Below are 12826 nucleotides of genomic sequence, written 5' to 3' on the forward strand. Positions count from 1 at the left end.
TATTATTTTATATCTTGTAAATATATGTATTTATTTATTTTTTACAGTGTGGCGGTTAACTGAAGGAAAGACTGAGCACTTCCTGGTGTTTTCTGTCTTGTTCTATTGTCTATTGTCCTTGTTCAATAAAGTTTCGTTTGAAGAAAGACAACCAATCAGAGCCGAGCTTTGCTTCGTTACATCCGGTTCACGCTCGGCGTTATTTCCGCGTAGCCAGCGAATCACTGGCGGCAACTGTCAACCGCAGTGAAACGACAGCTAATGAAGCTAATAACGGTATTTTACACAACTTTTAAGACGCCGAAAGTGTCCGCTGTCGTCGCCGGCGAGCTTGTTCGCTAACTCTCGGTGTTCGCATCGGCTCCGCCCGGCTCAGAGAACTCACCCGGGCGGGGTTTATATTTCAGTTTCCTTTCTGGATCCATGTGAGCATGGCTGCCAGCGCGGAAACAGCTGGCGTGCCCGCAGGAGAAGCCCGACCCCTGAACCAGGAGCAGGAGGAGGAGCTGGCGCACCTGCAGCTGGCGCTAGCGGACATGACAGTGGCAGGTACAGCATGGAGACAGGTGGAGCGAGTACTCTGTACTAGGGTACAAGTACTCAATACTAGAGTACAAGTACTCTAACTACAGTGCAAATACTAGGTTAAAAGTAAAAAACTTTTCCCTTTTTTGGTAGCACATTTTCTTCCTCTTGTTTACTAGTTTTCCCTCCTCTTGTATACTTGCTGTTCTCCTCTTGTTTACTTGCTTTCATCCTCTTGTTTACTAGTTTCCCTCTTGTTTACTACTTTCCCTCTTTACTAGTATTTTCTCATCTTGTTTACTAGTTTTCTCTCTGGTTTACTAATCTTCCTATTCTGGTGTACTAGTTTCCTCCTCTCTCATGTACTAGTTCCCCTCCTCTTGTTTACTCGCCTCCCGTCTTGTTTACTCGCCTTGTTTACTCCTCTCTCCTCTTGTTTACTCATCTCCCCTCTCGTTTACCCCTCTTGTTTATTCCTCTCCCCTCTTGTTAACTCCTCTTGTTTATTCCTCTCCCCTCTTGTTTACTCCTCTTGTTTATTCCTCTCCCCTCTTGTTTACTCCTCTTGTTTATTCCTCTCCCCTCTTGTTTACTCCTCTTGTTTATTCCTCTCCCCTCTTGTTTACTCCTCTTGTTTACTCCTCTCCCCTCTTGTTTACTCTTCTCTCCTCTTGTTTACTTCTCTCTCCTCTTGCTTACTCCTCTCTTCTCTTGTTTACTCCTCCCCTCTTGTTTACTCCTCTTGTTTACTCCTCAGAGCTGCTGCAGAAGGTGAAGGCCGTGCAGACTGACAGCACCTCCTCGGAGTCGGGCGTGAACACGGAGCCGGACTGGGAGAGCGCGGTGGCGGCCATGTTGGATTACGGCTCTGACCTCTCGGAGCAGCACGGCAGTCTGATGAAGAAGAGGAACGAAGAGCAGCTGGCGCACGAGAAGCACAAACAGCAAGTGCAGAAGAAGAAGGAGGAGGCCATGCGGCAGCACCAGGTGAGACACACACACACACACACACACACACACACACACACACACACTTTCCTCTCTTGTTTACTAGTTTCCTCCTTCTTTACTAGCCCCCCCCCCTCTTGTTTACTAGTTTCCTCCCCGCACAGTGTATTTAAAGGGACAGTACCATGTTTCCTCCTCTTGTTTATCAGTGTTTATTTAAAGGGACAGTACCGTGTTTCCTCCTCTTGTTTGCCGGTGTTTATTTAAAGAGACAGTACCGTGTTTCAGGCTCTTCATGACAAGCTGGAGTCTCTGCGCGTGAAGCTGCAGCTCAACAACTCTAAAGTCACCAGGAAGAACTTCCTGGCCAAGAAACAGGAAATGACCTGCGAGAGGAACCACGCGGAGGAGGAGCGGATCCGGTACCGAGCACACGGATCATGTTTAACTGGATACAATGATGCCTGTGACTCCTCTTCCTCCTACAACCATCTTCTTCCTCTTCTTCTTCGACCTCCTCCTCAGGCTGGACAACGAGCTGGAGATGGAGGAGCAGAAGCAGGAGAACCTGCGTGAGGAGCAGCAGCGGGAGCAGAGGAGGTGGCAGGAGGAGCTGCAGCAGCTGAGGAGGGAGATGGAGCGAGCGAGGAAGGAGGCGCTGGAGGCGGAGCAGCGAGCGCTGAGGGACGAGACCTCGGCCGTGGAGAAGCAGAGGGAGGTCGCCATGACGCGCATCGAGGCCTGGATCAGGGAGGTGCGGCATCGAACCCACGAGTGTTGATCGCTGATGCGCCACAGATTATTATTATTATTATTATTATTATTATTATTATTATAGCAGCTCGTCCACAAGGATCACAATCCTCAACAACACTTCTCAATGTTGTACTTTTACTTTGTTTTAGTGATTTATTGTGTTTTTGTCTTCATCAAAACAATTCAAATGATAAGTTAATCAAATATAAATTATTTTCATATCATTACTTCGTGTTAATGAAGTATAATATTTAGTTAGAAAGTTAAACATAATAATTAATCAAGCCTGAACGCATCATAATGTAACTGAAGTGAACCTCCTGTTAGTTCTCCGTTAGCGATGCTGCTAACGTTACTAGCTCTTCTCTTGTTGGTTCTCCGTTAGCGGTGCTGCTAGCTTTACTAGCGCTCCTCCTGTATGTTCTCAGTTAGCGGTGCTGCTAACGTTACTAGCTCTTCTAACCACTGATTGGTTGTTAAGTCACATGATCAGAGACTAGAGGAACATCTATGACGTCATGATCACATGTTCTACTGGATATCATATTGTAAAACTGTATTTCCCGCTCTGACCTTGACGTTGACCTTGTGGTGACCTTTGTTCCAGGTGGGTCAGTACCTGAACACCCTCCGGGTGGAGTCCCCGCAGGAGTTCCATCAGGAGCGTCTGAAGTGGGAGAAGAAGGAAGGTCTGGTCCGGAGGAACCGGGACGAGCTGGAGGGCCGCTTCCAGGAGGTCCTGCAGCAGCTCCAGGGAGGCGAGTTGGAGCTAGCGGCGCTCCCCAGGATCAACGTCCCGTCTCTGCCGCAGCTGCCGACGGTAAGACGGGAAGCTATCAAAGATCTTTTTTGTTGTTTTCATGTGTGGTTGCACGAGGTTTTGTTTTAGTGACTTGAGTCTGGCGTCTCTGACTTCACCGTATTCACATGACGGTCTTCACCGACTCCTCTCTGCTCCCGCAGGCTCACCTGAGGTTCTGTCAGGTGACGCAGCCGCTGGTCCTCGCTAACGTTACTAGCTCTCCTGCTGGTTCTGCATTAGTGGTTCTGCATTAGTGGTGCTGCCAACGTTACTAGCTAACGTACCTAGCTCTCCTCCTGTTGGTTCTCCGTTAGCGTTGCTGCTAACGTTACTAGCTAACGTTACTGGCTCTCCTCCCGTTGGTTCTCCGTTAGTGGTGCTGCTAACGTTACGAGCTAACGTTACTGGCTCTCCTTCCGTTGGTTCTCCATTAGCGTTGCTGCTAACGTTACTAGCTAACGTTACTAGCTCTCCTCCTGTTGGCCTGAACACTGATTGGTTGTTTATAAGTCACATGACCGTCTTCACCGACTCCTCTCTGCTCCCGCAGGCCGACCTGAGGTTCCGTCAGGTGATGCAGCCGCTGGTCCGTCCTCAGTTCATGCCCCCGCCTCCTGGCATGCCGGTGAACCTCCCCTTCCCTCCCCAGAGATACCCCCACCACTACCAGCAGCCGTACCAGCCCCCTTTCCACCCCCAGTTCCGCCCCCGCTACCCCCTCCTCCCGACCCCTCGCCACGTGGCCCAGTTCCTGCCCCCGTCCCTCCACATGCCCCAGTTCCAGGCCCACATGAGGGTGACCCCGCCTCCCAGTCTCTCCCCGTCGCCGCCCGTCCTCCACCCGGTCTCTCCGTCCCCGCCTCCCCCCGCCGGCCCCGCCGGCCCCGCCGCCCCCGCCGCCGGCAAACTCGACATCTTCCTGGAGAAGCTCAGGGCCCGTTTCCCACAATGCACCAGGGCCCAGCTGATGTCGCTGCTCCAGCAGGTGAAGAGCTCGCGCGGCACGCTGGCCGGCATGTCCATGGAGGAGGTGATCGAGCAGGTGGGCTTCAAGCTGGCGCAGAGCGAGAGGTCGGCGCCGGGGCCCATCAGCCGGCCCGCGCCGCCGGGCCCCATCCAGAGGCCCGCGGCGGCCGGGGGTCAGCAGGTCGGGGGTCAGCAGGCCGGGGGTCAGCAGGTCGGGGGTCAGCAGGCCGCAGGGCAGCAGGCGGTCCCGGCCCGTAAACTCTGCCTGATGTGCCAGAACCACGTGGACCCGGAGAGCCGCCACCCGCTCGGCTGCTCGCACACCATCCACAAAGACTGCATCCGGGTCTGGCTCCAGTCCAGCAAGAACAACTCCTGCCCCTTCTGCCCGGGGAAGTGACCCGAACGCCACCCGCTGCTAACGCCACTAGCCTCCGTTAGCGCCGCTGCTAACAACACTAGCTCTCCGAGGTCCTCTGTTAGCAGCGCCGCTAACACTGCTAGCTCCCCCCAGGATGTGACCCCGAGGACTTTGAACGCCTCCTGATTACAGATCAATACGAGCGAGCGATGAGCGAAGCGTCATTTTTATTGTCGCGTTGTTTCACAGGAACGTGATTATGGTTCATTGTTTAAACGAAGTTCAGCTCAATAATAAATGTTCACTTCTTGACAGTTTAAATGTTGTCGAACGTTTCAGGTACTTTCACTTGAATGTTTTTGTTTTCGTGCATTAATCTCAATCAAGTAAGAGTTTTGCATGAAATATTTTGTGATGAAATAAACTCAAACAAGTTCCTATGAAACGATTAAATTTTCTTTTCTGATTATTTGATCATTTCCAGTTCTTTAGATTGTTCTTTCTTTACTTTTGTATTTTTTACTAGTACATTTAATATAAAAATGTAACATTTAATATAAAGTTATTTTTTATTGACTATTGTGTAAAGTGTGGTATTTCTACCTTTTACTGGAGTAAAAATACTCATCATGTCACATTTATTATTATAAGCTAACATAGCTGCAGTTAGCATGCTGATGAGTATGACCATGATGAGTTAGCATACTAGTATTTAGCGTGGTAAACTTCTATACAACCAGAGGAGTCGCCCCTGGTGGTCAGGAGAGAGAATGCAGCTTTAACACATGAAGCATAGACTTCTATACAACCAGAGGAGTCGCCCCCTGGTGGTCAGGAGAGAGAATGCAGCTTTAACACATGAAGCATAGACTTCTATACAACCAGAGGAGTCGCCCCCTGGTGGTCAGGAGAGAGAATGCAGCTTTAACACATGAAGCATAGACTTCTATACAACCAGAGGAGTCGCCCCCTGGTGGTCAGGAGAGAGAATGCAGCTCTAACAGCTTCTCACTCAGAAATAACGGCCTCGCTGTGTTCAGTCTCTTCTCTGGAAACGAGCTTTTGTCTTTTAAAGCTCTTCAACTCGTCTTCTCCTCTTCCTCCTCCTCCTCCTCCTCTTCCTCCCTGTGGACGTCCCAGTCAGCCTTAATGGGAGCGCTGGGCGCTCGATGGGCGAGGTTAAAGGAGCCGTCGCTTCCCAATAAATATCACAACACACACACACACACACATCTGTGTGTGTGTGTGTGTGTGTGTGTGTGTGGACGTCCATCTTTCCTCTAACAACCCTCCCTCTCTCTCTCTTAAAGGTTAGTCTCTCGGCCGATTTTACAGGCAGCAGTGCCAATAAAAGCTGCTCGTCTCCCAGCGCTGTAACGGAGGAGGAGGAGGAGGAAGAGGAGGAGGAGGAAGAGGAGGAGGAGGAAGAGTAGGAGGAGGAGGAGGAGTAGAGGAGGGTTCAGTCCCTAAAACAGAGATGAGGTGTTTTCTGTCTGAAAAAACTGACATTGACTAAAAACATGAATTATTATTGGTGAAAAAAACAAAAGTGATTTATTAAATATTTTCTACTACAACTCCAGACAAAATGTGGTGTTGAAGCTGAAGGTCAGTAACAAAAATATATTGCTGTTTTATCGTTTATGTATTTATATACAGACTTATTAATATATATATATGATTTTTTTTGGGGGGGGATAATTTTTCTGCAAAAAACTTTAACGTTGTGAAGAAAAGTGAGACAAATAAATTCAACCTGTGTTGAATGTTCTCATGTTGAATGTTCTCATGTTGTGTTGTGGTTTGTTAGAGTTGTGACTTTACAGCTGCATCATTTTAAACTAATAATCGTCCTGAAAGTCATTTTTTATAGTCTGACCTGAAACCTTTTCATTTCTTTCTGTGTCATCTTCATTTCCTCTGAACCAGAAACATCTAGACTGATATTTACACATCAACAACATCTCACATGTGTTCCTTTATGATAACACAACATTGTTAAACAGCCCTCGTGGCTGCAGACACACACTTTCACATCTGAGAGGAAAGTGTCTGAAAACAGATTTTTGTTTTGTTGCTTCTTTCCTGTTAGAACCTTCAACGTTCTGCGGTTCCTGTTAAAGATGTTCTGCGCCGCTTTAAAACTACTTTTCCGCGCTCCACCGGCTGCGTTATGGATCCGGTGTGTGTGTGTGTGTGTGTGTGTGTGTGTGTGTGTGAGAGACAAACAAGCTTCATTACCGCGGCGCGTAAACACAGAGCCCTGGACCAGAGTGGGGCGGGGCCCCGGGGGGCCGTCTGGAGGCCTCGGGCCCCGGGGGGCCGTCAGCGAGCAGAGAGTTTTATTTGACTGTTATTTCTTTCAGCGGGAGATAACGGACCGAGAGGCGCCGCTCTCACGGAACACTTCACGCGGTTTATCGGCTCAGATAAAAATGAAAGCTTTGTGGTCACGTTGTGTTCAGCGCCGCGACCACGGAGCTCGAGTTGTGTCTCTTCTACCCGAGCAAATCACCAGTGTGTTAGTAAATTATCTCCAAATCGTTGCTCTCAATTAAAAAATAAAATATGATCTAAAAAAGAGAATCCTCTCAAAACGAAAATCTGCTCTGAAAAAACAAATTTCCCCCAAAAAACTGCACAAAAAAAATTGCAGTACCAAAAAAAAAAGAGTTCTCTAAAAAAACATCTCAGGACTACAACTTCCTTCACGTCAGCTTTGGAGAAACTACAAGTACCAGAGACACATTTGTAGGATCGAGTGTGTAGCAGACGTCGGGCAAAGGTCTTGAGAACTTTGTTTTACAGCAAATTTGAGTTTTGAGAGCATTTTTTCTTTTTTTAAACAAAGATTTGGAGATAATTTACTTACAAACTAGAACTTTGGTGTAAAATTCTTCTTCTGCGTCTTTAATAAAACAAACAACTGTTTACCTTCAAAACAAAACAGATTGTTGACGTCACAACGAGCTGAAAGACCCTCGATGAAGAGTCACACGGACTCTTCATCGAGTTTAGATCAACTGAGTCTCAGTGAAATGTGTTTAAAATATAAATGAAACAACTTACAAACAATAAAATAAATACAAACAATCTGTCGTCTCTTTGAGTTGAACGCCCGAGAGCTTTTGACGGTTTGCTCACCAACAGCCGGCCCGGAGGTCAAGGTGAAGCGGAGCCTGGAGGTCAAGGTGAACCTGGAGGTCAAGGTGAAGCGGAGCCTGGAGGTCAAGGTGAACCTGGAGGTCAAGGTGAAGCGGAGCCTGGAGGACAAGGTGAACCTGGAGGTCAAGGTGAAGCGGAGCCTGGAGGACAAGGTGAAGCGGAGCCTGGAGGTCAAGGTGAAGCGGGGCCTGGAGGTCAAGCTGAACCTGGAGGTTAAGGTGAAGCGGAGCCTGGAGGTCAAGGTGAAGCGGAGCCTGGAGGTCAAGGTGAAGCGGAGCCTGGAGGACAAGGTGAAGCGGAGCCTGGAGGACAAGGTGAAGCGGAGCCTGGAGGTCAAGGTGAAGCGGGGCCTGGAGGTCAAGCTGAACCTGGAGGTCAAGGTGAAGCGGAGCCTGGAGGTCAAGGTGAAGCGGAGCCTGGAGGTCAAGGTGAAGCGGAGCCTGGAGGACAAGGTGAAGCGGAGCCTGGAGGTCAAGGTGAAGCGGGGCCTGGAGGTCAAGCTGAACCTGGAGGTCAAGGTGAAGCGGAGCCTGGAGGTCAAGGTGAAGCGGAGCCTGGAGGTCAAGGTGAAGCGGAGCCCGGGCGCCGGCGGCCTGCAGGTTGTTGGGTCGCAGCTCTTCCTCTCACAAGGTTTTCATGCTCAGAATCGATTCACCGCTGCAACGCCGCCCTCTGGAGGCGGAGCAGAGGAGCTGCAGCACAGGACTCAGTTTACACCTCATGAGCTTGTTCAGGTATTAAAGTAATGCAGATTTTATTAAACGCTGCACCGAGCAGCTGATTCATATCCTGAAAAATACTAAATAATATATTCATGCTTCTGAAAAAGAAGCCTAAATTAAATTTATATAATTAAAATGTCTGCTTATATGAGGAAACAGATCGTTTAAATTCTAACTCATTAAACACATTTCATCATTTTAGTCAAAGTAAAAATGAATCATGTGTTTTATCAGATTCAGAAGCATTTATGAACGTTTAGCACTTTAACAATGAGCAGTTTTATTTTATTGAAAGTTATGAATTCTTCTTTGGTCTGTTTGGGTTTGAAATGTTTCCTCTGATTCATAATATTTGTTTAAAGAGTTTAAAAAGCAGAACAAGTCAAAACAACAAAAAGTCAAAAAGAGGCGTCAACAAGTCAAGATGGCGACGCCCACTTTTAAACACAGAACGCTCAAAAGGTCAAAGGTCAAACGAGTTAAACAGATTCAATCAGCTGGTCCTGTTCTCCAGGGTCTCAGGGTTCTGCCTAGAGGAAGCAACAGAACCGGCTGCAGGGTTCTGCCTAGAGGAAGCAACAGAACCGGTTGCAGGGTTCTGCCTAGAGGAAGCAACAGAACCGGCTGCAGGGTTCTGCCTAGAGGAAGCAACAGAACCGGTTGCAGGGTTCTGCGTAGAGGAAGCAACAGAACCGGTTGCAGGGTTCTGCGTAGAGGAACGTGTCACCGTTTCCTCCTGAAAGGTCGTCTTCATGAGGATCCATCATCGCCGCGTCACATCAATTACTGCTGACGGAGGAACTCATCCTTCACGGGCGGAAGAACCAGAACCTCCTCCTCCTCTTCCTCCTCCTCCTCCTCTTCTGGCATTAAAGGCCTGACATCCCAGCATGCCGCGGGGCGCCGGCCCCAGCGCAGCGGTGTCAATTAAATTTGATTGACTGAGTAAAAGAAGCACACAAATAAGCCAAAACAACGGACACAAAAATCTATACATGACAACCAACCACACACACACACACACACACACACACACACACACACACACACACACACACACAGGCTGTCAAATCAAGCACTTGTCTCGTCCGTTTTCGTGGCGTGTGCCGCGGAGACAACCGCCTGTGTGTGTGTGTGTGTATTTGTGTGTGTGTATTTGTGTGTGTGTATGTGTGTGTGTGTGTGTGTGTGTGTGTGTGTGTGTATGTGTGTGTGCCCCCCCCCCCCCTCCTCCTCCTCCATCTAAACACACAGAACCAATTAGCGCTCTGGAGCTCGGTCCGCGCTGCAGAGCCGAGGCCCCTGGGTATCGACTCAAACTGTTGTCCAATAAATGAGGTCTAATTTATCAGTTTAACTCCCCTTCCCTCCTCCTTCCTCTCCTCACCCCCTTCCCTCCTCCTTCCTCTCCTCACCCCCTTCCCTCCTCCTTCCTCTCCTCACCCCCTTCCCTCCTCCTTCCTCTCCTCACCCCCTTCCCTCCTCCTTCCTCTCCTCACCCCCTTCCCTCCTCCTTCCTCTCCTCACCCCCTTCCCTCCTCCTTCCTCTCCTCACCCCCTTCCCTCCTCCTTCCTCTCCTCACCCCCTTCCCTCCTCCTTCCTCTCCTCACCCCCTTCCCTCCTCCTTCCTCTCCTCACCCCCTTCCCTCCTCCTTCCTCTCCTCACCCCCTTCCCTCCTCCTTCCTCTCCTCATCCCCTTCCCTCCCTCCTTCCTCTCCTCATCCCCTTCCCTCCCTCCTTCCTCTCCTCATCCCCTTCTCCCCCTCCTTCCTCTCCTCATCCCCTTCTCCCCCTCCTTCCTCTCCTCATCCCCTTCCCTCCCTCCTTCCTCTCCTCATCCCCTTCCCTCCCTCCTTCCTCTCCTCATCCCCTTCTCCCCCTCCTTCCTCTCCTCATCCCCTTCTCCCCCTCCTTCCTCTCCTCATCCCCTTCCCTCCTCCTTCCTCTCCTCATCCCCTTCCCTCCCTCCTTCCTCTCCTCATCCCCTTCTCCCCCTCCTTCCTCTCCTCATCCCCTTCTCCCCCTCCTTCCTCTCCTCATCCCCTTCCCTCCCTCCTTCCTCTCCTCACCCCCTTCCCTCCTCCTTCCTCTCCTCACCCCCTTCCCTCCTCCTTCCTCTCCTCATCCCCTTCCCTCCCTCCTTCCTCTCCTCATCCCCTTCCCTCCCTCCTTCCTCTCCTCATCCCCTTCTCCCCCTCCTTCCTCTCCTCATCCCCTTCTCCCCCTCCTTCCTCTCCTCATCCCCTTCCCTCCCTCCTTCCTCTCCTCATCCCCTTCCCTCCTCCTTCCTCTCCTCATCCCCTTCCCTCCTCCTTCCTCTCCTCATCCCCTTCTCCCCCTCCTTCCTCTCCTCATCCCCTCCTTCCTCTCCTCATCCCCTCCCTCCTCTCCTCCTCCCCCTCCCCTCTGAAAGGAGGGAGGACAGGAACAGAAGCAGTTCGTCCTTCACGTCTTCGTGTTGTTTTGCTAATTGTGAGCGTCGAGTTTCATATTCATGAGAACGATGGAGGGAACCATTACAGCCCCGCCTCCTTTCCTCGCTCCCTCATTCCCTCCCCTCGCTCCCTCTTCTCCTTTCCTCGCTCTCATTCCCTCCCCTCCTCCTTTTCTCGCTCCCTTATTCCCTCTTCTCCTTTCCTCGCTCTCATTCCCTCCCCTCCTCCTTTTCTCGATCCCTTATTCCCTCTTCTCCTTTCCTCGCTCCCTCATTCCCTCTTCTCCTTTCCTCGCTCCCTCATTCCCTCTTCTCCTTTCCTCGCTCCCTCATTCCCTCTTCTCCTTTCCTCGCTCCCTCATTCCCTCTTCTCCTTTCCTCGCTCCCTCATTCCCTCTTCTCCTTTCCTCGCTCCCTCATTCCCTCTTCTCCTTTCCTCGCTCCCTCATTCCCTCTTCTCCTTTCCTCGCTCCCTCATTCCCTCTTCTCCTTTCCTCGCTCTCTCATTCCCTCTTCTCCTTTCCTCGCTCTCTTATTCCCTCTTCTCCTTTCCTCGCTCCCTTATTCCCTCTTCTCCTTTCCTCGCTCCCTTATTCCCTCTTCTCCTTTCCTCCCTCCTCTATCCCCGTCTTCTCCTCCCTCCTTCCCTCCAATAATTATTATTACATGAATGTGTATAAATGTACACGTAGTATTTATACACAATATAAATACTACGTATACACGTAAAGATGTATATAGTACTACGTGTACACGTATAGATGTATATAGTACTACGTGTACACGTATAGATGTATATAATACTACGTGTACACGTATAGATGTATATAATACTACGTGTACACGTATAGATGTATATAACACTACGTGTACACGTATAGATGTATATAGTACTACGTGTACACGTATAGATGTATATAACACTACGTGTACACGTATAGATGTATATAGTACTACGTGTACACGTATAGATGTATATAGTACTACGTGTACACGTGTAGATGTATATAGTACTACGTGTACACGTATAGATGTATATAGTACTACGTGTACACGTATAGATGTATATAGTACTACGTGTACACGTGTAGATGTATATAGTACTACGTGTACACGTATAGATGTATATAGTACTACGTGTACACGTATAGATGTATATAGTACTACGTGTACACGTATAGATGTATATAGTACTACGTGTACACGTATAGATGTATATAGTACTACGTGTACACGTATAGATGTATATAACACTACGTGTACACGTATAGATGTATATAATACTACGTGTACACGTATAGATGTATATAGTACTACGTGTACACGTATAGATGTATATAGTACTACGTGTACACGTATAGATGTATATAATACTACGTGTACACGTATAGATGTATATAATACTACGTGTACACGTATAGATGTATATAGTACTACGTGTACACGTATAGATGTATAATACTACGTGTACACGTATAGATGTATATAGTACTACGTGTACACGTATAGATGTATATAGTACTACGTGTACACGTATAGATGTATATAGTACTACGTGTACACGTATAGATGTATAATACTACGTGTACACGTATAGATGTATATAGTACTACGTGTACACGTATAGATGTATATAGTACTACGTGTACACGTATAGATGTATATAATACTACGTGTACACGTATAGATGTATATAGTACTACGTGTACACGTATAGATGTATATAGTACTACGTGTACACGTATAGATGTATATAGTACTACGTGTACACGTATAGATGTATATAATACTACGTGTACACGTATAGATGTATATAATACTACGTGTACACGTATAGATGTATATAGTACTACGTGTACACGTATAGATGTATATAATACTACGTGTACACGTATAGATGTATATAATACTACGTGTACACGTATAGATGTATATAGTACTACGTGTACACGTATAGATGTATATAATACTACGTGTACACGTATAGATGTATATAATACTACGTGTACACGTATAGATGTATATAGTACTACGTGTACACGTATAGATGTATATAATACTACGTGTACACGTATAGATGTATATAATACTACGTGTACACGTATAGATGTATATAGTACTACGTGTACACGTATAGATGTATAT

The 12826-nt window shown here is 48.2% G+C and overlaps 1 protein-coding gene across 1 annotated transcript; it reads left to right on the plus strand.

The window, feature by feature from the left end:
* The first annotated feature begins 226 nt into the window (after positions 1-226).
* Positions 227-4803, plus strand: rnf214 (ring finger protein 214). Its single transcript, XM_068604293.1, has 6 exons — positions 227-549; positions 1283-1512; positions 1762-1895; positions 1999-2227; positions 2837-3049; positions 3582-4803. The coding sequence occupies exons 1-6, from the start codon at positions 432-434 to the stop codon at positions 4395-4397; spliced, it is 1740 nt and encodes a 579-aa protein (XP_068460394.1). The 5' UTR covers positions 227-431; the 3' UTR covers positions 4398-4803.
* Positions 4804-12826: the final 8023 nt, after the last annotated feature.

This window comes from Clinocottus analis, unplaced genomic scaffold, assembly GCF_023055335.1.
Source record: "Clinocottus analis isolate CAN_PGR_092001 unplaced genomic scaffold, fCliAna1.0.p SCAF_67, whole genome shotgun sequence".
Taxonomy (NCBI): Eukaryota; Metazoa; Chordata; class Actinopteri; order Perciformes; family Cottidae; genus Clinocottus; species Clinocottus analis.

Coding starts and splice junctions, on each gene's coding strand:
- rnf214 (XM_068604293.1), top strand. CDS start 432: ATGGCTGCCAGCGCGGAAACAGCTGGCGTGCCCGCAGGAGAAGCCCGA. Junction 550..1,282: donor AGCGGACATGACAGTGGCAG/GTACAGCATGGA, acceptor TTTACTCCTCAG/AGCTGCTGCAGAAGGTGAAG. Junction 2,228..2,836: donor TCGAGGCCTGGATCAGGGAG/GTGCGGCATCGA, acceptor CCTTTGTTCCAG/GTGGGTCAGTACCTGAACAC.